At 46.5% G+C, this 23,574-nt stretch overlaps 1 protein-coding gene across 2 annotated transcripts in view; it reads right to left on the bottom strand.

Moving 5' to 3' along the window:
• The window catches only part of PRKCB (protein kinase C beta), a 799,526-nt gene that overhangs the window by 294,341 nt on the left and 481,611 nt on the right, over positions 1–23,574 (bottom strand). For both annotated transcript variants that reach the window (XM_069209698.1, XM_069209697.1), the window contains exon 8: positions 15,133–15,229. In XM_069209698.1, the coding sequence (XP_069065799.1) occupies positions 15,133–15,229 (97 nt within the window). The remainder of the gene's footprint in view (positions 1–15,132; positions 15,230–23,574) is intronic.

Here is a 23,574-nt window from a genome sequence, read left to right on the forward strand (position 1 = left end):
CCACAACCTAGACAGGGACGAGCAAAAGATCTACACTGTGACAGGGAGCACGCTAGCTTCAGTACCAGAAATAGGCAGACACGGACCTTAGGACGAACAGTGAAATGGGGAAATGACACAGACAGACAGACATACACTGAGACAGGAAACAAACTAACTTCGATACAATGTGTCAGGGTAGGTGGAATGGGGAGAATGACACGTAAACAGGATACACTGAGACATGCAGCAATCAAACTTCGATACATTGTCTCTTTGCGACAGAGGCAGAATGGGGAGAATGACACAGTGAAGTGGAAACACAGACAAGCACAAGTCCTTCCATGAAACAGGGATCCACCTAGATGGGAACATTTAATATACTTACACTTTGACATGGAAAGCACTATCTCCGGGATGCGGACACAACCAGTGGTAATTAAAACAATAACACGCAAGGACAGGGAAACTAACAGCACAATGAGGTGAATAACAGACCCACCAAGAGTCATACACTGGGACACGCACACAGCAACTCCGCTACACACGGCGATGATGATCAACCCAGTGAAATGGGAGAGCATCACAACCGGTCAGAAAGAAGTGCATAAGCAGCTTTTTGGGCAGGGTGGGAGGAACACCAGAAATTAGTGGTCTGCAGCTCCCGCACCATTTTAAAGCTGCTAGGGCGATTGGGTGAAACGTCTGCTGTTTCTGACAATGGGAACCCCTGACCCAGTGGTCTGCCTGCCACAGGACCAATAGGTCATAGTGCCAGTTGCCCAACCCCATTAAGCTTGGGACACCATTTTCATTCTTATGTTTGCCTTTGGGCAGGGAAAATGTGAAATGGCCTCCATGTGCATAGAAAGAGTCCCTATGCTGTATTTGCTTAAACAGATTTATCAGCTGGGTTGTTGTGCAGCCATTTTAGTTATAAGCTTCATGCACGTTATTTTAGCATGCTAGGCCTGTCGCTGTGCACTTTCACCTAGATATGTTTTATCCAGCTCCACTTTATTAATTTTACATTAGTCACTTTCACGGTCTTGTTTTATTTTCTTCTATCTGACTGTTTTTGCCTAGGCCAGCACTCTGTTCTCAAACAAGACATTCTTGCACACTCTGTGCTTCTCCCAAGACTGTAGAAAGATAGGTTGCCGATGAACGTGGTATGAGTTTAGTCTCTGACATTCATAGAAAACACACATCCTTACGTAGGGACATTTTCTCAGAACATCAGCTGTTTTATTATAAAAACACTTCCCTGTCCCTTACACGTTAGAGGGAGATTGCAGCCAGAGAACCACAACTGTATGCTGATTGCCAAATGCTTCGCTACAGATGCTAACGCAGACCGCAGGCCTTTGCTCAGGTATGGGGGATGATGTCTTCCCAGGAGAACCTGAAGGGCAGATTTAGAGCTTAACACGCTGTGCTCTATTATAGCTTAGGTAGGAATTGGCCGATTGACTCTAGTGACAACATGATAGCGTTATTTCTATGCTTTACTCTCTTCATCACAATTTTAATCCTGTTATGTTGTGTCCTGGTTATTGCAGCTCACGCTTTGCTAAAAAAGATGCAGTCGCTTCATTAAAATCTTACTGAAACATATACTGACTGCCTCTGTTTGTCATTATGTATATGAGACTAATGTAACTGAGAGAAACGGAAGTGACCTGAGTGACCACAGCTTCCCTGAGAAAGCATTTCTGTCATGCGCCTGGCTGCCCAATCATCCCTGCCCTTGGGTAGAGATGAGGCACTGCTAGTTAGCCGGAGCAAAACCCAGATTGGAGCGATAGGTGTCACCCCCAGTGGGTCAGACTCAGTCTCCCACACCGCAGGCGATTCTACTGCTTGAAATACAGTAGTCTCATTAGAATAGTGAGAGCCTACGCGACAGGGTATTTCAAACATGGCATCTGCTCAGCAAATCACCTGTGTTGGTAAGGTAACCGCTGTAGTTTCCTTCACAGTACAGTGATACCCACCAGGAAGACTGGAATCTGTAAACGGGGCACACAGTCCTCCGCCAGGGTGGTGATGGCCGTGGCCTCTGAACCCTAGTGGAGACACTGACTGGGTGACAAACACAATAAAACAGAGAGTGATATGCAGAGAGTCAGAGACTGAGGGCTTGATTTAGAAGTTGGCAGAAAGGGTACTCCGTCCCAACGGTGATGGATATCCTGCCTTCTGAAATCTAAATTCCATTATATTCTGTGGGATTTAGGTTTCGGCAGACAGGATATCTGTCAATGCTGTGATGGAATAACCCATCCGTGGGTTCTAAATCAGGATCGAGTCAGGGAATTATCAGAGGTAGAGAATACACCCCGCTCACACCGGGGGCAGGAAACATTGAGAGGCACAGCAAACCAGGGCACCTGAGCCATTCTTGACAGTCACACTGGATCACTGGAAGCAGTGTCAGTGGCTAGGCATGGGCAGTGAGGGCAGCTGCCCACAGCCCCACACTCAGCCCCCAACTTGGGGCCCCGCACCACTGTGACACGGACAGGACACGGCACGAAAGTTGTGTCCCTGCAACTGGGCACTCAGGAAGGGGCCCCATCCCTTGGCCTCCTCTCTGGTGTAGAGAGGCAAACCCCAGGGGAGTGGGGCCCGTCCCAGTTGCAAGGAGACAGGTTTTGCAGGTTTGTCCTGCAATTAGGCATCTACAACACCCCCCTCCCTCCAACACCCACAGGAGGGCACCATGGAATGACTATTGTCCTGCTGGCTAGCTCCTTGGCAGTATTAACCCTCTCTTATGGAAAGCAACCCTCACACCGTCAGCCCTTTATGAGATGCTGACAGGTGCCTATAGGTGGTTGTAAGGGCGGGGCTGCAACCCAGGAGGGGTCTGCGTAAAGCTGCTTCAGGAGCAGGGGCATCTACTGAGATGCAAACATCCCCAATGTCTTTGGAAATTAGAGGGGCCAAGCACATTCCCCTCCTGCCCGGGGCCCCAAAAATCCTAGACCCGGCCCTGACTGGAAGATCGCAAAGCATGTCCCTAAAGTACCCACTACTAGACACACCATAGCGCCTAGATGACATGCACATTGCCAGTGCTGCGAAACACACACACGCAAAAAACCAGTGCATTATGGAAATCTGGCGCTGCACACGTGGAATTCTGCATGCACACGTGGAACGCTGCATGCACATGTGGGTCACCGCACACGGATCACACGCTGCAGGCATGCGCGTGACTGACTGCACACGTATGCAGGCGCAAACCTTGAGGTGCAGCATGGTGCTTGCTAAACAGGCCAGCTTGAAGGGGAGAAACATAACAATTCAAAGTGAGCCAGGCGAAGGCGGCGGCATCCTTGTGTAGCGCGTCAGACGGCGAATGATCACAGCATTTTAACGAAAAGTCGACAGCCAGAAGCCGCCGAGAAGGAAGTCTGCTCAAAGGCAGCGGCGAGGAGAGACCGGCAGAACAGGCGTCAGCGCCAGGCCTGCAACTTCAACCTGACAGGAAAAACAGCTCCCACGAGCTTTTCTGATAAACCTTCAAAATGAAGAAAAGAGAACCATGAAAGGATTGTGTTTGCAGAGAGGAGATTAACGCCGTCTTCTGGCGGCTGCAGTGGGTCCGGGGCTGGGAGGGATGTGATACAGGGAGGGCCCGGGAGGCAGGCGGTGCACTGAGGGAGAGCAGGCACCAGCACAGAGGAACAGGCTGAGAGAAGTCAGGGAGACACAGGTTACAGGCAGAGAAATACAGACCCAAGCACACGAGGATACAGGCAGAGAGACAGGCCCACACACATGAAGGTACAGGCAGAGAGACAGGCCCAAGCACATGAGGACATGCAGAGACACAAAGGCCCTAGAACATGAGGAACAGGCAGAGGGGTGTGCAGGGGCACACAGGGTACAGGCAGGGAGAAATAGGCCCAAGCACACGAGGACAGGCAGAGACACAGGTCCTACAACACAAGGGTAACAGGCAGACAGGCCCAAGCCCACAGGACAAAGCACACGAGGAACAGGCAGAGAGACAAAGGACTCAAGGATACAGGCAGGGTGAAGTGCAGGGAGACACAGGGTACAGGCAGAGAGATACAGGCCCAAGCACACGAGGACAGGCAGAGACACAGATCCTACAATATGAGGGTACAGGGAGAGAGACCCAAGCACACAGAACCAAGCATACAAGGGTACTGACAGAGACAAAGAGACCTAGAACATGAGGAACAGGCAGAGAGAAGTGCAGGAGGACACAGGGTACAGGCGCAGAGAAACAGGCTGAAGCACACAGGACGTAGCACACAAGAGTACTGGCAGATACACAATGGCCCTAGAACACGAGGAACAAGCAGAGGGGTGTGCAGGGGCACACAGGGTACAGGCAGAGAGAAATAGACCCAAGCAGACGAGGACAGGCCGAGACACAGGTCCTACAACACAAGGATACAGGCAGACATGCCCAAGCCCACAGGACAAAGCACACGAAGAACAGGCAGAGAGACAAAGGACACAAGGATACAGGCAGGGTGAAGTGCAGGGAGAAACATGGTACAAGCAAAGGCACACGAGGAACAGGCAGAGACACAGGCCCTACAACACAAGGGTACAGGCAGAAAGATAGGCCCAAGCACAAAGCGCCAGGCACACAAGGGTACTGGCAGAGACACAAAGGCCCTAGAACACGAGGATCAGGCAGAGAGAAGTGCAGGGAGACACAGGTCCAAACACCCGAGAGTACAGGTAGACAGAAGTCAGGAAGACACAGGGTTCTGGCAGAGAGATACAGGCCCATGCACACAAGGAACAGGCAGAGAGAAGTATTGGAGACACAGGGTACAAGCAGGGAGACACAGGGTACAAGCAGAAAGACACATGCACAAGCACACAAGGAACGGGCAGAGAGACAAAGGACACAAAGATACAGGAAGGGTGAAGTGCAGAGAGACACAGGTACTGGCGGGGAGATACAGGCCCAGGCACACGATGAACAGGCAAGGAGAGCAAGGATACAGGCAGGGTGATAATAAAGGCGAGAATGTTTTCTTATGTATTGTTAGAACAACTTTGGAATTCCATGCTTAGGAGTTAGAACCACAAAGCCTGCAATGCTGATTTGTTAAGGGTGGCGAATTATAAATGTCTGGCTTGACATGTGTAATGTGCATCATGTACCAGCCCAAGCAGGGCCCCTAGTATTTCCAACAAACAACAAAAAAGCCCTATTTGACTGGCTGTCAAATTTTAAATCAAGCTCTTGGAATATATGGATCCTCCCTATGTTTACAATCAAAAATAATAAATACTGGGCCAGTTGGGCGGGCAATTGCAAGAGCTGCCACTCAATTGGCCTACATTGATTTGAATGGTGTTTTCTAGTCATTGCAACAAGGTCACCCGCCGCCCCCACCTGGAAATAAGCTGCAACTTATGTATCTGGACATGGACCAGGCTGCCTGCTAAAGAGCTCGTCAATGAACCTGAAAGATCCCCAGGGCGAGAGGGACTTCAGGTGCGAGCTCCACAGCCACCTGCTTGATCTGCCAGTGAAGACAATGACAGCCGGAGAGATGATCTGCAGAATCTGTGATGAACAGAGGACAATATATCTAACAATGAAGAACAGGTGAAAACCCCAGAGTTGTCTCTCTGCCTCATGTGCTTATTCTGATGCATTAAAGTGGGAATTCTAGTCACTCCCTTGTGCCTTGCAGGTGTCACACCAGGGCCTTTGAAACCCCCATGGTGTGCTTTGACATTGCATAGAAACCCTTGAGTTTTCTTTAAACTTCTGTCCAATATGGCTGCATTTAACGTGTTCTAGTTTTATCTGGGTATTGAAAACATTCTCCTTCAAAGACATACTGTTGCCTGAGGATTTACTTAAACTCTGTATATCAGCTTATGTGTTATATTGACGGAAATCCATCGTTTGCATCCACTTTTATATGTACGCCCGGACTGCTCGGCCAGAGCTACCTTTGAGGAATCAGGGAAATGAATGGAGTCTTCGATAACCCTTGCAAGCAACAGTATTCATTATCTTGGGCAAGTGATGAACATATGCAGTGTCATCTCTGACCCTACCCAGTGCTCCCTATCCACCCAGAACCTGTTAAAATGATAAAGAAGTGGGAGGAAAGGGGATTAATTTGTACAGGAGATGGCGAATGAGTGAAAGAGCGTAGGAGACTTTGCTCTTTTGCACAGTTCCTCTAATTGTTCTCTGTTAGATTTCAATGGTATTTTGACTTTGCACATTAAGAATTCAGTAATTGAGTTCTCATTGAAACGAGAACGGTTTAAAGATAGCGTGTGAATGGTAGTAGGAGCATGTAACTGCACTACATTTCGTTTCTCAGCTCCAGGCGCCCTATCTATCTTTTGTACTGAGGCAGCATCATTGTGGTTCACATCTACCCACTTTTGAAAGAAGCCTGGGTTCATAGATGTTGATACCATTGGACTTTTCTATGGGGCATCCCATTTTCACCTTTCAGAGGTGTGAAATTTTGGAACGTTTCAGACATTTCATTCACTTTGCAGAGTTTTAGCTTTGAGTAACCTGTAGTAAACTATGGTGAGGCTCGAAGTATGGTGATGGATTAGAGTATGGCTATCCCCTACCGCTGGAAATGCTCCCTCCCCGCCTTTGAATAGTGAAGACTGACTCATCTACAGTGGAAGCCTAATGGGGTGCTGGGCCGTCTCGCCACATGGGTTCAGCCTCTCTTTAGATGGGCGAATGTTGCAAAAGTTGCTTGTGACTCTTTGCGGTGGATTACTTGGCTCGCATGTTGATGAAGAACGTGGATAACTTCAAGAATTAGTGTGGGTTGCATGACACCCTGACCATCGACACACACCTTGTGGCCCCAGGTTCCTTACAGGACTGTCTGCAGTCGCTTTAACCTCAACTGCCCTGGGCCCTTGACAGAGAGTGACTAGGGCTGTCATTAGGGGTTCTGCTTTCTTTTTCCGCCCAACACAAGACCCGATCGCCTGTTGGGAGACCATCTGGTTTTGGCACAGAGGTATGCCGCAGGCGCACTTGGCTTCTCCTCTTTTCCTGAGGTGTGAAATTCTGGGGGCATTTGCTACATGCCATGCATGGTTGGCTGTGTTGTGCGATGGCTGACAACACACACCACCTCGGGTGCCCTACTCAGCACCTTAGAGGCCACTCTGCATGCCCACAGCTGCATGTTTTTCGACTCACAAGCTTTGTTGTACAATCCAGGAAGGATCCAATCTAGGAAATCCAACCAAACCCTGCAAGAAAGAGCTTCACCTGACTGCGCTCAACCCCTCTCCGCACTCAGGTATTGCTTTGGCTCAACCAAACTTCAACCATCCGAGTACAACCTCAGATCAGATGTGATGACTAGCTGAGCATATTACTAAGAGGAGGAAAACAAATTAGCCAGGGTTCACTCTGTAACAGTAAGTAAAGAGACCAACACCCGTCCACAAGAAGGGAGGCAGAAAATGTGTTGTACCAAAAAACAACTCACTGGCTTTGCTCAGGGAGTCCAAATACGTCAGATATTCAACAAGTGTCACGAGAGAAAGTTCAAGAGGGCGTGAAACAGTATAGGGGTAAACTCATGGGAAACATGCAGTCTGACTGGAGGGTGGTCTGGAGGGTGGAATGATCGAGAACGCAGATCCCCTACTGGGCACCCTCTCCCAAAAGAGTGCATTTTCTTCACAGTAGTGCACTGCAACCTGCTCTGGGTCAGTTAGGAAAGCTTGGATGTGGCTGGTGGCTGGTGGCTCTCTGCTCTGGCAGAGAAAGCTACAGCCCACTAGCAGCAGCTTTACAATGTTCGTGAAGCCAAGGAAGATCAACTGCTTCTGAGCCTTCCCCTGGTATCCACCCCTTTCAGAAGCAAGCCGCTGGGTAGGTACAGGGCCCCCTGCTCTCTGCACAACTGTTGACTGGGGTGCCTTGTGCTCAGTGAGCTGCAACTGCATCACATGATAGGCGGGGAGGTCCACATCCAGAAGGAGTCTGCATCTTGACACACGAACCAAGGAGTCCAATAGGTGCAGGAGTCAGAGGGCTGAAAAGAAACCCTGTGGCGCAATGAAGGTAGAGGGCTGGCATGTGCTGACTGTGGTGTGGCAGCCTTGCAGTGTGCCCATCACCGGCTTGTGTCGCTCGCTCTGTAGAGGAGGCAAAGCATTAGCATTTGTGATAGGACCCAAAAGATGGTGAAATAGGCCTAAACTGGACAAAGCAAGAGGAAACCCTGCTGGAGGCCTCTACCGATTCAGACAACCAAATTGGGTGTCTGACTTGGGTGTAGGTGCCAAGATTAATAGAACCGTCTAGTAGGCGGTTCCTGCAGAAGATTCCCTTAGGATAGCTGGCAAAGAGAAACCCCAGTTTTATCTGGTAAAGTGAATGATTAATAGTCTTTAGGCTGAAACAATTTCAACCTATTTTCAAATTCTTATCGAGTGAGAAGCCTGGCTCGCTGACAGAGTATGGCATCGAAGGTAAGTACCTAGTCCACCACTTTTCGTAAGTAGAAAGAGTCCTGCAGGATGAAGGGAACACCAGGTTAACGTGCAATACCAATGCTCCTCAGGCCCCAGAAATGGTGTTGGTTGCCCCTGGGCATGGTACCATTCTCGTGCCAGCAGTGTGGTTCAGCACTGAAGCCCTGATGACAGGGTTCCCTTGCTGGGGATTGGTGGAAAGTTCTAACCAGGCCCTGCCCAGAGGTTTGCAAAGTTTAAAGATAGCTGCCAGTTAAAGCTTGTCAGCTTCAAAATCGTTTTTTGGCTAAAACATCACAAGTAACGAATCATTCTCAAAGCAGATCTGGCCAATGCACAAAAAATTATGACTATGAATCACATATTCTTTTGTGTACAGAAAACATCACCAGCCAAGCAGGCACAATTAATTTCACACACCCACAGATGCATGTAAGAGACAACCGTTCCTAGGGAAGTCTGTGAAGTTTGGCAGCTGTGAACTCTGCTTGTCTGCTCAAGGAGAGTGACTTTAATTCAGTCACTCCAACCTGACAGACATCAAGAAGCAGTCAGGAGCAGGGGGTCGTGCTGCCGTTCTTCTGTAGCTGAAGAAAGCCCACAGTGGCCATTTGTGAGTAACACACTGGACATTTCAGTGACTGTCCAAGCAGAAAAGCGTGGAGAGGAATGGTTATCTAGAAATTCTATATGTTTGAAGTGATTAATCTAATCTAATTTTGTAGTTTTGCTCTTCAAGCCATAAAAAAATGTTTTAGTGATAACTACATTTGTGTAAGTCATTACGGATTGATGCAAGGGCTATGTTGTTATGGCTAACCTCTAACCTTTCATCTTGGTTCATGCTAGTAAGGGGTAGACACAGAGTGTTAGAGTGTGAGTACAAGCTAGTTTTCCCTGGAGGCAGCCGCAGCCCATCCTTTGAGGCTGAGAGATCACACCCCTGCACCTTTACCCCTCAAGAAGAGTGTCCGTCAGGCTGAGCAAAGGTCAGCCTGACAGACACTCTTCATTTTCAGATCAGGCAGCCACGAGCTAGGCATGCGCTATTTGCGCAGGCTTCTGGCTGCCTAAGCTGAATTTTGCTTAGCTGAGGAGGTCACAGCTCCTGCACGCGTAACCGCCTCAGCTCAGCAAAGGTCCTCGAGGCCCTCCTCCTCGGTGACGAGGGGTAGTGTCACTCACTGCCTGGAACCTGGGCAGGGAGAACGGGGCGAGCAGGGAGAGTGTGGGGAGCAGGGAGGACGAGGAGAGCAGGGAGAGTGGGGGGAGCAGGGAGAAGGAGGTGAGAAGGGAGAGTGTGGGGAGCAGGGCGGAAAAGGCCAGGCGGGAGAGTTTGGGGAGCAGGGAGAACGAGGTGAGCAGGGAGAGTGTGGGGAGCAGAGGGGTGAGGCCAGGCGGGAGACTATGGGGAGCAGGGAGAACGAGGCGAGCAGGGAGAGCGGGGGGAAATAGGAGAGCAGGGACAACGAGATGAGCTGGGAGAGTGTGGGGAGCCGGGAGGACGAGGCAAGCGGGGAGAGCAGAGAGGGCTAGAAGAGCAGGGAGGACGAGGCGAGCGGGCAGAGCAGGGAGGATGACGCAAGCTGGGAGAGTGTGGAGAGCCGGGTGGACGAGGCGAGCACAGGAAGAGGCGAGCATGGAGCACACACAGGATGGGGAGAGCGAGGAAAGAGCCAGGGAAGCTGCTGTCCTATTGATCCACGCTGGTCAGAAAGAGGCCGGATCAAGTTGGACTAATGCACATTGATTGCTGCTCTTTCCATCTCATTGTCTGAAATGAAATGACAGGCTCATCCCGCTGCATTTCAATTAGCATCTCCCTGTGTGCAGTGAAACCCCTGAGGGTGACTGTGTGAGATGGTCACAGAGGGGAAGGCAGCTGCCGGCTTGCGCCAAAGGAGCTGTCACTTGAATCCCTCACAATTTCATGTTGTCCTTAAAAAGACTCTAGATCAGAGGATGCAGAACTCTCCCCCTCTGCTTGGATCGAGTACTTAATTTGTTTAAAATACTTTAAGTGCAGGAGCACAATGTTTTTGTTTGGACCCAGCTCTGGTGAATGCCCAGGTTGCTGAAAAACAACTCTGCCTCGTTTTGATTCCTCCTCAGCCCTCTTTCTTCCATCGCCTTCCAATTCCTGTCTCTATCTGATTTTTGTAGGTTATTTTTCATCTCTGCTTTCTCCCTTTGCCTCTCTTTTCCTTTCTTTTTCTTCCTCTTGCCTTCTCCTTCTGCTGCCTTTCTATCGCCTGCACTTAAGGCCACTGATGAAAAATAAAGTCACGAAAAATGAGTTCAGTCTCCACGAACTGCAACCAGAGGTGGAAATTAGGCGGTGTCTGCAGGGCTTGCTCCCAGTCACCGCGTGCCTCTACAGCGTGTGGTCAAAACCAAGGACCAGCCAAAAGCACTCGGAAGTGTGCTTGGTTTATCTCTAAGAGGCACAAACCAAACCCAAAGCCCCCACCAAAGATGCTAGGGGGCAGGCATCACTCATAGAAATGCAGTACATTCGGCAGATAAACACTTTTACGTCCAAATCAGGGTTGACAAAAAACACTAAAACTCGATTAAGTCAATACCAATGAAAGGGGCATGCGTTGTAGTTAAAAAAATATAGGTCTCCTTACCGAGGTCTACATCACTAATTCTCCCCAACAATAGGCATTCTAGACTGTCGTGTTGTTTGATAATGTCAATGTGGGTTTGAGATGCATTGTGACATCTTTCACCGGATTTCCCCTTTAAAGGCTGGCAGTCAAAAGTGACAAAAGAGAACCAACAAGCAACAAAATGTTTGTCAAAAATACTAAATGCATCAAAATAGTCCAATATGGATAGAATCTCTTAACCTATTTAACTAAATGTTAATTAAAGCACTGTTACTTTGGGACTTCCATCAGACTGTAGGCCTTTCGGTGATTGTGGCACGACCAGTTGCAGGCATGCCAAGCTATCTCGGACAAGCAGTCATGCTCCCTCTTTGGGGGGAGGATGGGTCTGGGGTGGTGAGGGCGTGTGAGGAGTGAAAGACTACTTCGATGAAATCAGGCAAAAGTGGGGAATTACATACTTAGCCAGAATCATAGTTTCCTTTTAGCTTCCCTCGTTCCCTACTGCTAGCCACCCAACATAGCCTGGACAATAGACTACATGGAATTATATTTCCCCACTGTGACTTAACTGTTTTTTTCATCCAAAATAGTAGAAAGAGAGGTTGCCCATCAGCTCCAAGATGATATAAAGAAATGGAACTTCCTAGCCGATAATCAGTCATGGTTTTCGCCCAGCCTGACGAACCAAATCTGCTATTATGATTATATGAGAAGAAGCCCTTGAACTAAGCGACCAGGACCATACTGTAGCTCTGATCCCGTTGGCTCTGTCTGCAGCCGGTGATACTGCGGACCATGAGACACCCCAGGAGCACCTAAAAGATTGTTCAAAATTACAGTCCAAGTACTGCATGACTCCAACTATTCTGACAAGACTACTTACGATATGTGAAACTAGGAAACCTCTCTTCGTAACCTCCAACTCTTAAGCACCGAGTACCTCAAAGGTCTGCCTCAACATCCCTGGTGTCAGACGTGTATACGTTTCCCTCAGCACGTCCAGTAAAGGACAGAGGCATCCCCGGTGATATGTACACTAATGACAAGCAGAGCCGCACGTACAATGCCAGTCTGGTCCAATGCCCCAGGCCAGTCAGGAGTTGGACGCAAATCAGCGGAGTATTGCTTAACTTGGAAAAAACGAATTCCTGTTGATTTATTTTTTTGTTTTTAGAAAGCAGCACCAAACAACAATACGACACAGACCTACTAAACCCCTTTTCCTACCATCGAATGAGCACACTGTCACGTTCCAATCAAACCCCAAAATGAACCATCATGTAGTGGTGACTAAATAAATATGCAGACCAATCACTGAAGGTTGGTGGCGCAAAATGCTGGGAAGATCTAGCAAAATACTCCACAAGACCTTTTTTTTCTTAAAAAGAAAAGGAGAGATTGAAATAATTCCTGCTGCAATCTAATGGCCAAACTAAGGGCCTGAGTTAAATTTCAGCAGACGGGTTACTCTGCCACAACAGTGAAGGATATTCCGTCCGCCGAAATATAAATCCCATAGGAAATAATGGGATTTACATGTTGGTGGACTGAATATCCGACACCGTTATGACGGAGTAACCAGTTCGCCAAAATCTAAATCATGCCCTTAGTAGTCTAACTGATATAATTAACTTGCTTAATGTGTGACAACAAAACACTCTGATGGGCCATGATTTGCAAAGGTGTAGTAGTGACTTTGTTTTATGTTTCATTTTATGTAACTGCACCCTGAAGCTGACATCCTGGCTCTTGCGTGCAATATATATAAATAAATGAACTAAACTGTAACCTGATGACATGCACTGAAGACTTTCAAGGGCAGGGAGCTCCCTCTCCAGACCTGTATACTTATGATGTAAGCTCAATCCCCTCTCAACCTATGGCAGAATGTGATTGATGCACAGGAAGGTCAAGCACCACAGATGCAGAGTAGGGTCAACAAATGAATGATGTAGAGCAGGAGAGGACTGAAGCAGAGTAGGTTGAGGACCAGTGATGGGCGTACAGTGGGATCCTGCCCAGGATGTGCAATTGAGAAATGATGCAGATGATTTTTAGGAGAGGATCAATGAAGAGCAGACTGAGGAAAGGACTCATGTAGGTCTTGCAAAATGACATGCACCGTAGGCTCCGTAGGGTACGGAGGTACAGTTTGATCGCATGTGCAGTGATGCATGGTAGAGGCCGAAACATGTTGGCTCTTATTGAGCTTGATGGAGTATTTAAGGAGAATGGTGTTAGGGAAGAAATGACACGCTACAGGATCACTGGAGGATTGACAAACCATATGATTAGGTGGGTAGGATCAGAGAGGTATAAGGCATAGTAGGGTCAGAAGAAAATTGATGGGTCATAGAGTCATAGAAAGCTGAGGCATAGTAGAGCCTGGAGATGTTTGATGCTCTGTAAGGTCAGGCTGGAAATTATGTAGTAAGTGATGTGAAAAGGATTCTTCTGCAGTAGTGTCTAGAAAGGATTTATGCTCAGTAGGATTAGAGAAGGATTGGTGCAGTAGGTGCATGACAGACCTGCTGTGCATTAGTGTTGGTGTGGAATTATGCACGTTAGAGTTAGAGAAGGGCCTGTTCCACAGTAGGCTCAGGTAAGAACCCCTACCCAGGAGCTTCAGGATACCACTGAGACAAAGTAGGGTCACTAAAAAATGGATAAACAGGAGGGTCTGGCAAAATGAGTGCACTGTAGAGTCTGGAGGTTTGATGCACAGTAGGATGAGGTGGGAAATGATGCAGAGTAGGGTAAGGAGTATTCCTCCAAAGGAGTGCGATCAGAGGATTCATGCCCAGTATGGCCAGAAAATGTTGGTTGTTGAATAAAATATATGAAAGAACAAATCGAAGGACAAATTACGACACTTATTATGATCTACTATAAAATATTCTCTTGGAGTGGGCTTTCTAGGTCACCTATAATAAGTGCTATTTAAGGTATCTTTTCAAATAGCTCAGGTTGTAATGACATTCATATGTCTTTGCCAGAATTCCATAGGAGGACGCCTTGTACAGAAAAGCCCCCCACCTCCTTCTGCACTTTAGTTTAACACAGGGACAGGCATCTGAATCTCCTGGCTTTTACAACTGGTCCTGACTGATATCTGGCACCCCTGCTCCCTAGCTCGGCAGCTGCAAGGTAGTTAATAATTTTCAGCAACAAGCACCTGAGATTAAAGGGTATTATGTGTTGAAGCGATAACCAGTCAAGATTCCTTTTGGCTTGAGAGACATCGTCTCATCTGGATCTGAAAACATATGGAGCACTGCATTCTGTCTGGCTTAGAGGCAACAACTCTGAAAAGCAAGGGTTCAGAGTACACCCCTTTGCTATAGTCTACACAGTAATCTACTACCGGTCAATCAAATGTTAAGTTATGTTTGGTAGGCAGGAAGGGAAGATGGCTCAGAGTATACTAAGCTGATGGCAACAGTTGTGAGAGACAGCAACTATCAGCCACTTAAGTAAATATCACCTTAAAAAAAAAACTTTTAATTCTTCACTTTGCTCGAGATTAGAAAACAATGTCTGAGGAGCCTAGAAATGGAGAGAAAGGACGAAGAAGATCTGAACTTAGTGCCAAACAGTATGGGCTTTCTTCTGGTGCTATTCAGCTGGAGAAATCTGTTCTACATCCAGGTCTCCAATTCCCTCAAAATGTTTTGTAGCTTGTTGGCTGGAGCCTAATTGTAAGACTTTTTGATGTACAATTCTGTGATAGCAGCATAGAGTATTAAGAGTAGGCGAGATGTGACATGGAGTAGAGGTTGTAAAGTAATGATGCCCAGCAGGGTTACAGGCAGGCTTTTAAGATTAGGGCCAAAAAGGGAAGTCCTCATATATAGCAATTTAAGGAAATAACAGATGAGCAAACCAAACAACTCTTCCACATTCTCTTCCCCCTTCCATTCATCTCCAAGCAGTTTGCACCCTCACCATCCAGAGGTCTGTTTGCTACTTTTAAAGGTTCACTTGATTCATTCTTAGGTATTAGGAGAGAATTCATAAAAGTAGTAAAACAGACAATCACCTCAAATTTCTGCCGCAGCTCTTCATTTCCTTCTTCTCCTTCAGGTGGGACGGGAACATTGAAATATTCCCCTTCCTCTTGGCTCAGTAGTTTAAACCTGAAACAGAGAGAGAAGAAGCTCAGAGTTTCATTAAAGCAAAAATACATTATAGGACTTGAGATGCCCTTACCTTAAACCGCCCCACCCTGCGCCCTGGATCCTGCTCTATCTTTTTTCTAGAGAGGATGAGGAGGAGGAATGCAAGCTATTGAGCGACAGTGTTTTGAATTCCCCACCCTACCTCTTTAGTACAAGACAGGTACTTTCTTGTATCCCTCTTAGCAACACTTGGAGACAGGACAAGCTAAATTTTGATTGTAATCTTTGTTATATCACTCTGATAAATGTATCTACAAATGACAAACTCCAGCCTGTTCGACCTTCTATATACTGTATGCATGTTTCCAGAGTTTGAATACTTTTGCTACACTGGTGGAACCTCAGCTCACACACAGTTATGTGGTGTTGACCGACAACAGACTGAATATCACAAATATTATATAGCTCACACCGACATCAGTTATGATCTCACCAAATGGTAGTTTTTTTCACACTGTTCATTGCACCTCTAGGGCCGCAACGAAAGGACCATGACAGAAACCTATGTATAGCTAAAAAAAGGAAGATTAGGTGGTAAGGAACTTGAGAAGACTTTTCACTTCCTTCAACAGGTAGGCATGTTGATGTTTATAAGGACTGACAGTCTTTTATTGAGCTTGGGACACCTCCCTTGGTGGTGGTCAGAAGGAAGGGTGGAAGGCTGAGGTATTGTGTAGATTATTGATCATGATTTATGTAACTAATGTAGCGAAACTGAAGAATGGTTTCAACACCCACTACAGAGATTTGCATGAAGCCTACACATGTTAGGGTCAATACCCAGTATGTCTAACTCCCTCTTTCATCATCCCAAGAGCGCTAACTTGAGTATTGCAGAGTCTATTAAAACATATTATTTAATCACTGAAAGACCTTTGAGTGGTATGAAAATAAATTGTTATGATTAAGGTCTATACAATATTAATTACCAAAAGTATGCTTTTTTCCACAATAATAATCAGTTATCTCGTGGACAAAAACGTATTATATCTCATTAACAGAATGTACTGTAAAACGTACATCTTCAGGGAGTAGGCTATTCGGTGTACATGGATACAGTAGGTTTCATCAAAAGAACTTCTGAAGAACATGCATGTTATGTTGAGGCCTCCTGAGTCTTTATTACAGAAACCAGGATACGGTGAATACTTTTGGAAAGGGGTGAGGCATATCAGCCTGAGCTGCCAATTTTGGAGCTGGGGAAATCAGGTTCGAGTCTCTGCATCAGCTCTGCTTCCTGTGATTCTGGGCAGATCACTAAGGGCCATATGTACCAAAGCATTTTCCCATTGACACAGAATGGGTACAACCCTTTGATACATCTGGCCCTAAATCTCCCCAGGCCCACAATTCAGTGCCTTGAGACCCTCATGGGTGATTTGCTGTGCTTTACAAATCCTGGATTATATATTATGGATTATTATACAAATGTAGGCATGTGATTGGCACATTTCTAGCCATCACACCATACAATTACCTTTACTTTTACATTACCCATAATAGCATTGTGGTATTGCGCTCCAGTTGGGTGTGCTTCAATTCCTTCTGGATTGCCTCCCGAAATGATAAAACAAGCAGGCTCACCTTGTGACAGGTCTTGGAGGAAGCACCATTTTTTGCCAACACCAATGGTGTGCTTTGGTTTGTTCACAGCCAGTCATATCCGCAACTATCAACGTCGATGTCAGAGCCTTTCCAACACTACAGTGAATCACACACTCTGATGTTGCTCTTGAAGATCCTGAATTGTATAGGTTAGAACTGGCGTTAGCACACTGTCAGTTCATACCATAGGTTGTGAAGATATTTCATTGACTCAATTTGCTATAAATAGTACAATTGCAAATTCTGTAAGCGATTAAAAGCTAGACTGCTTCACCTCTATTTCTATTACTCACTGACTCCATGGACTTGCTAATGGAAAAAAGGTGGTGCAGTTTACATAGATTTTAGAAAGACAGAGTGTAGCTTAAGAAAACTCCCAGCTGTCCCAGACTGACTTAGGATCTGGAGCAACATCTGTGTTTTCATCAGGACTGCCCCAAACCTTCTCCATTTTAAGAAAATGCTGAAGAAATATCTGATAAAGAACACTACATCCTGATTTAGTAACCATATATTCTGCTACCAGAAATCTGCTACCGCTAGAATCCCCCATTGCCTGTAGTCTTAACTATCACCCTGGACAGTGCTCCGCTGCTGCTTAACCAGGCTCTTCTGTATAAACAACACCGACAGACATGCATTAAGCAGTGTGAGTCAATTTGCTATGATTGTAGTCCTTAGTTCTTTCCCTACAGAGAAAACAAAGTAAAAATGAAAAGAGGAAACGTATCAGAATGTAGTTCAAGTAACTGTTGAAGGGACTTGAGCAGGTAAGGGGCATCTTTAGACAGGACAGAAGGGCTGAGGAGGTGCCCAGCAGAAATAGAATCTAGTGCAGATAAAGAGGGTGACCTTGGGGTTGCCTCAGGAACTGTAAGCAGCAATGTTATTTGCTTTTAGTGACATCAACACAGTTTTCAGGCAGAATGGTGGCGCTCAATTCAAGCCAGTCAGCAGCCATGGCCAACTTCTAACAAAACATTTCTGGCACTCTAAGTTCTGTGGTGTTGAAAAACAATCCCTCTGCAGGTTTTATCTGTGCATTTGTGCCCGGCACCACGCAGTGCTGTGGGGCATGGACCCAGAGATATAGTGAGGCTCTTCTCCGCTGAGCAGCAAACATGTAGCTAAATCCTGAAGCACTTATTTCTCTCTCTAGGCTTCTACGGGCTTTTGGCAGGACGTATTACAGGGCTATGTTGAGAGTCACGCATTGAAATTGATAAGTAAGTCGTTTTAAAGATGTGGCACTCTGTTTGTCTGGTAGATAGTTATGATCGTCTGTCCAACTTACTTTAGCCAGACCCATCTCTCCTTAGGTGTTCTGGTTCACCATATTTTATGTTCTGGTTTGCAGTTCTGGCTTACAGAAGAACTGTCCCATCAATGGTTTGTTCTCTGGCTGAATGTCAGAATATCACAGAAAGAAATAATGGGTCAATATTTTTGTAGACTTTATTTGGGGGTTTAATATTTATGTTGGGTGATATTCTGGTACCACACCGTTTACCTGCATCGGGTTTCTGATCTTATCTGAACCTTGGCAAATTCTATTTACCCCGATTTCCTTCAAGCTGGTGGCACAAAGTAAGGAGAGACGGGAAACATGTGACACGGAAAGATGTGAAAAGGTGGTGAACATGAAAGAGAGTGGTCACAGAGTGAGGTTAAAGAGAGGGAATGGAAGAGAGAGGGGAATGGAAGAGAGAGGGGAATGGAAAGGGAGATGCGCAACGGCCATTGGGCTGAAGGGGCTTCAGCCCCTCCCGTCAGGTAACCCAGGTATTGCAGTGGCCGCCCTAAATCCCTCGCATTCACAGCGCAGAGAACAAGCCTCTGCATTTATGGTTTTTTTTTCTTTGAACAACTTTTCTTGGGAGCCCTTTCATGGCTTAAACCCACTTCTCTGCCTGACAATGGGGATGAGATGGTCTCAAAGATAGGCAGAGGGTGTGAAACTGAGGCAGACCTCGGACCTCCTAGTCCAGGGTTTCCTGCAAAGTGCACAAAAAAAACACAGAAAGGAAATGGCTCCATCCACGATGTGCATTGCTTACTTTCCACAGAAAGAAGGGCTGGGGCAGGGCAATTTAAAGAAGAGAGATTATAGCTGTACATAGTTACCACATTTTTCATATAAAATTTGAAAACCGAGCTTGTATGTGAGTTTGTGGAAACATCTGAAATGTCTTTTATTTACCAATTCTGTTGGTTTTAATAATCATTTAGGGATTTTGTACATTGCTTGGAACTAATTTATGTCTGATGTAGGCTTGTATTCAATGTGTAAATCTTTTATTTCAAGCAGGAATAAACATAAGCCTTTGTTGAGGTTCCAAGTTATATTTGACCAGCCTTTTCTTAACAGTACTATCCACTTTACTAACATATTGGCCAGTGCATCGTGGAGGGAAAAACTGGATGTCGGTGGGGCAGAACCACTGAGACAAAGTAAGAGGCTGGGAGGGGTAGAGAAGGGTCAAGGGGAGAGAGGAGTGTAAGAGGAGCAGAACAAACTATAACAAGTGATAGACAGAGGGAACTAGGAAGGAGAGAGATGGGTGTATGATAGAGGTCGGCAAGCCAACAAATTAACAGGGATGGCCTAGCCACAGCCAAGCAGAGTCTGTCTCGAATCACAGAGCCCCTGGAAGAGCTGAGCCCTGAAAATATTTTCTGTGTTAATTATACAGTAAACATCACTTAAAGGAAGTTTTTAATAAAAGTGTATTTCTTAAACGTGTGGAAGCTTTGACATTATAGGGCACATTATAGCAGGAAACTGAGAAGCACTTCTTAAAAGTGATAGTTTTGTGCAACTGGTAGTCTGCCCTCATGTATTTGAAAGTGCTTTTAGACACAAAAAATACAGAAAAAAAGAGATTTAGTTAAATAAAATATTTACCTAAGATAACGTGATTCAAGCAGGGAAGTGGTGATTTACCCAGGCTTTCACAAATTAGGCAGTAAAGGATACCTATTTGTCTTTCCTTATGTTAAGGCTTTGTTTTTACCTCTTAGTGCATTTTTTGCATTTTCTAAAAAATAGTGTGAACTCAACCAGAAGGTATTTTAGAACGTTACATTACACAAAGGTGCATGTGTTGTTTATATGCAAAGAGAAATTAAGGGGGTGATTCTTACCTTGGCGGGCGGCGGAGGCCGCCTGCCAAAGTACCCCCGCCAGAACACCGCACCGCGGTCGTCAGACCGCTGCGGTGATTCTGGGTTTTCCACTGGGCTGGCGGGCGACCGCCAAAAGGCCGCCCGCCAGCCCAGTGGAAAACAACCTTCCCACGAGGACGCCGGCTCTGAATGGAGCCGGCGGAGTGGGAAGGTGCGACGGGTGCAGTGGCACCCGTCGCGTATTTCAGTGTCTGCAAAGCAGACACTGAAATACAAAGTGGGGCCCTCTTACGGGGGCCCCTGCAGTGCCCATGCCATTGGCATGGGCACTGCAGGGGCCCCCAGGGGCGCCACGACACCCCATACCGCCATCCTGTTCCTGGCGGGCGAACCGCCAGGAACAGGATGGCAGTATGGGGTGTCAGAATCCTCCATGGCGGCGCAGCGAGCTGCGCCGCCATGGAGGATTCATTTGAGCAGCGGAAAACCGGCGGGAGACCGCCGGTTTTCCACATATGACCGCGGCCAAACCGCCGCGGTCAGAATGCCCTGCGGGGCACCGCCAGCCTGTTGGCGGTGCTCCCGCCAACCCTGGCCCCGGCGGTCCATGACCGCCGGGGTCAGAATGAACCCCTAAATGATTTAGCCAGAATCACAGGATGTTGAGCCAATGCTGAGACTCAAACCTGGTTCCCTAGTTCCACAGTCAGTCCCGAGGATCACCCGTCTCACTACCAGCCGGTGCCAGTAGGGGGTGGCAGTGAGGCCCCGACAGGTCCCATGGTTCTCCACAGCGGAACAGTGCCGGAGAGGAGAACAGCTTTCATCTATGCCTTGTCCTTCCGGCTCCCTTCCTGCCTGTTACAAATGCTGCTGGCTGAATGGCACTTTGTTTATAATGGATATACAACATTTTGAATAAAAAATGTGTATTTTGGATTGTTTCATTCAAGCACACTTGATTACTTCACTGCACTGGGTGACCTTCATTGGATTTAACAACACCCCTTCTAAAGGGACAATTGCATTAACGATTCGAGAGAGAGCAAAGTCAGATGTCTTGTGCCTTCTGTATAAACCTTTGCTGTTGCAGAATGAACAACATTACATCTACTGAACAATATAAAATGTATACAATACAGCGTGAATCCTGCACGGATTCATTTAAAGGTGCTCCCAAGTGGTATGCCTATGGAAAGGAGTCACAGAGAAGAAAATTAATTGCCAAGGGTTAAATAGTTTGGTCAAGCTGGGATTGAAACATTTTTCCTTATTGCACATTGTGCATTTATGACACTGCATGGCTATCACGTTTCATCTTTTGCTTTGATGACATTTTTATTGTTAACCCAAGAGGAAAGTCAGTTGTCTTGTGCCCCCTATATGAGGTCTTATTGGGGTACTGCCTGGCACAACATTACGGTCTATTAAACCACATACAAAGAAGGATTTTGCACAGCGTGCATTAAGGTGCTCCGAAATGTGATGATAATGGAAAAGGAGTAAAAATGAAGAAAAACAGTTTTCAGGATCACACAGTTTGGTTAAGTTGGGAAACCAGACTCTGTTGGTTAGGACACCACAACTAGTTTTGCCTTGAGGCCCACAAAAGCTTCTGACAAACCTGGATTTCTTCCACAATTAGTAATGCAGGAGTACTGATTTTTCCTAATAACTGTTTAGCGGTGCAACAACAAAAGACCAAGTTTGTGGAAGTTAAGAAATGACTCCCTTAATCACACCTCAATAACATGCTAACTTTCTCAGCACACCTGAAAGTCCTACACAACAGGAAATCTAATTTCTTCACTGTCGCATCAGCAGAGTAGACCTGGGCTAAAGCACTGAAACTGTGGAAGATCTATGCCCTAAACCCATTACAGGCCAAAATTGTAACCATAATGAAGGAGAAAACCGCAGTGACTTGGCCGACCATCTTCTGCTCTGCACAAGCTGAAGGGTTCTTGCAGCAGTGATCGCACCCCATGAATCCTTGAGCTTGACTGGCACCAGTGATTCAGGAGGCAGCTCATCGGCAATTGGGGGTGACACAGACATGCCAGGAAACTTCTCAGAAGATGCGACTAGTGGCTGCAGCTGAGTACTTGTGCTAAACAATATCAAACCATTGCCTGCTCCTCGTTACTCTAGCCTGCGGTACGTTGCTCATGAGTACTGCCACATGGAAAGTGATGGTGGTGGAGCTCCAAGATGCAGCTTTTCGGGGGACTATGAGCCAAATTGGGCTATTATAGAGAAACGTAAGAGCAATCGGGGATTGTGCTGATACACTGGAAGTGTTAATTGTTATCATTTGTCACAATTTTTTATGAAACTAGAATTAGACCCAGAAATGCCACATTATACTAGGTAAACCTGTTTAATGTGTAGTAAAATACCACATTTACCATTTGTTCTGCTAAAATTCCTTGAATAACCAGCATAATCTTCCATTAAAATTTGTTAGAGGCCCACTGCGTGCATTGGGCACAAAATTACCCCCGTGCACATTACTACTACAGTAACTATAACAAGGAGGGGATATGGCATTAGGGTCAGAGCTGCAACTTAGGAACTGGGGAATAAGGTTCAAGTCTCAGCATCCCTCAACATCCTGCGATTCTTGGCAAACCACTTAGGGTCTGATCTAGATATCAGTGGAGAGGTTACTTCATCACAACGATGAAGGATATCCCATCCGCCTAAAAATAAACCCCATTCTTTCTAATAGGATTGATATTTTGGGGGACGGATATCTGTTACCGTTGTGAAGGAGTAACCCGTCCACCAATATCTAAATCAGGCCCTAATCTCCCTATGCCTCAAAAAAATATAACAAGACCTTGTCTAATTTAATTGGTGATCACATAAAGCACTTCAATACCATCAGGCAGGGTTTGTGCGATATAAAACTGCAAATTAAATAACGAGATCACCCACAACCTATTTTAAGCCGGAGGCTGAATTTGGCTTCATCTCCAGCATTTGAGATGTCAGCCCTCCCTCCCCTCTCCAACACCACCCACCCCCTATGAAATTTGGGTCCAGTTGTGCCCCTGAGGAGTGGGGGAGAACATTTAATGAAAAAGGGAGTAAAGAGTGCAAGAAAGAAGAAATAGGCCTCTTGCAGAGCAAAATTCAGTTTGCTCTTCAGCATCAGCGGGTGGAGCACAATGGCTGCCGAATGGCTTTGCTGGGCACCGTAGAGATAACCGCTTTCACACACTGGCGACCAAGTGAGCGCAAAAGCGAGTGGCCGAGTTCAGAGATAAAATAGACTTTCCAATTCAAAAGGAGTCTTATCAGAGAACCCTGAAGCCTCTGACCATGGAAGTGCATTAGCGCCTTCCGCTCCCATCTCCCCTGAAAGAATGACACATGGCTTGAAATAAAACTTCCATTCAAAGCATTCTGCGTTCTTGGACATAAGAAGACATGGCCCCTGCCTGTCCATTCCACTGCCTCTGGGGCCTTAGGAACCAGGTGAGCTTGCAGAGATTATCTGGCAAGAGAGGAATTTAAAACACAGGGAGCACATGCACTATTGCAATGTTAGAGTCATTTCTACAAGT

This window comes from Pleurodeles waltl, chromosome 10 (assembly GCF_031143425.1).
Source record: "Pleurodeles waltl isolate 20211129_DDA chromosome 10, aPleWal1.hap1.20221129, whole genome shotgun sequence".
In the NCBI taxonomy this organism is placed as follows: domain Eukaryota; kingdom Metazoa; phylum Chordata; class Amphibia; order Caudata; family Salamandridae; genus Pleurodeles; species Pleurodeles waltl.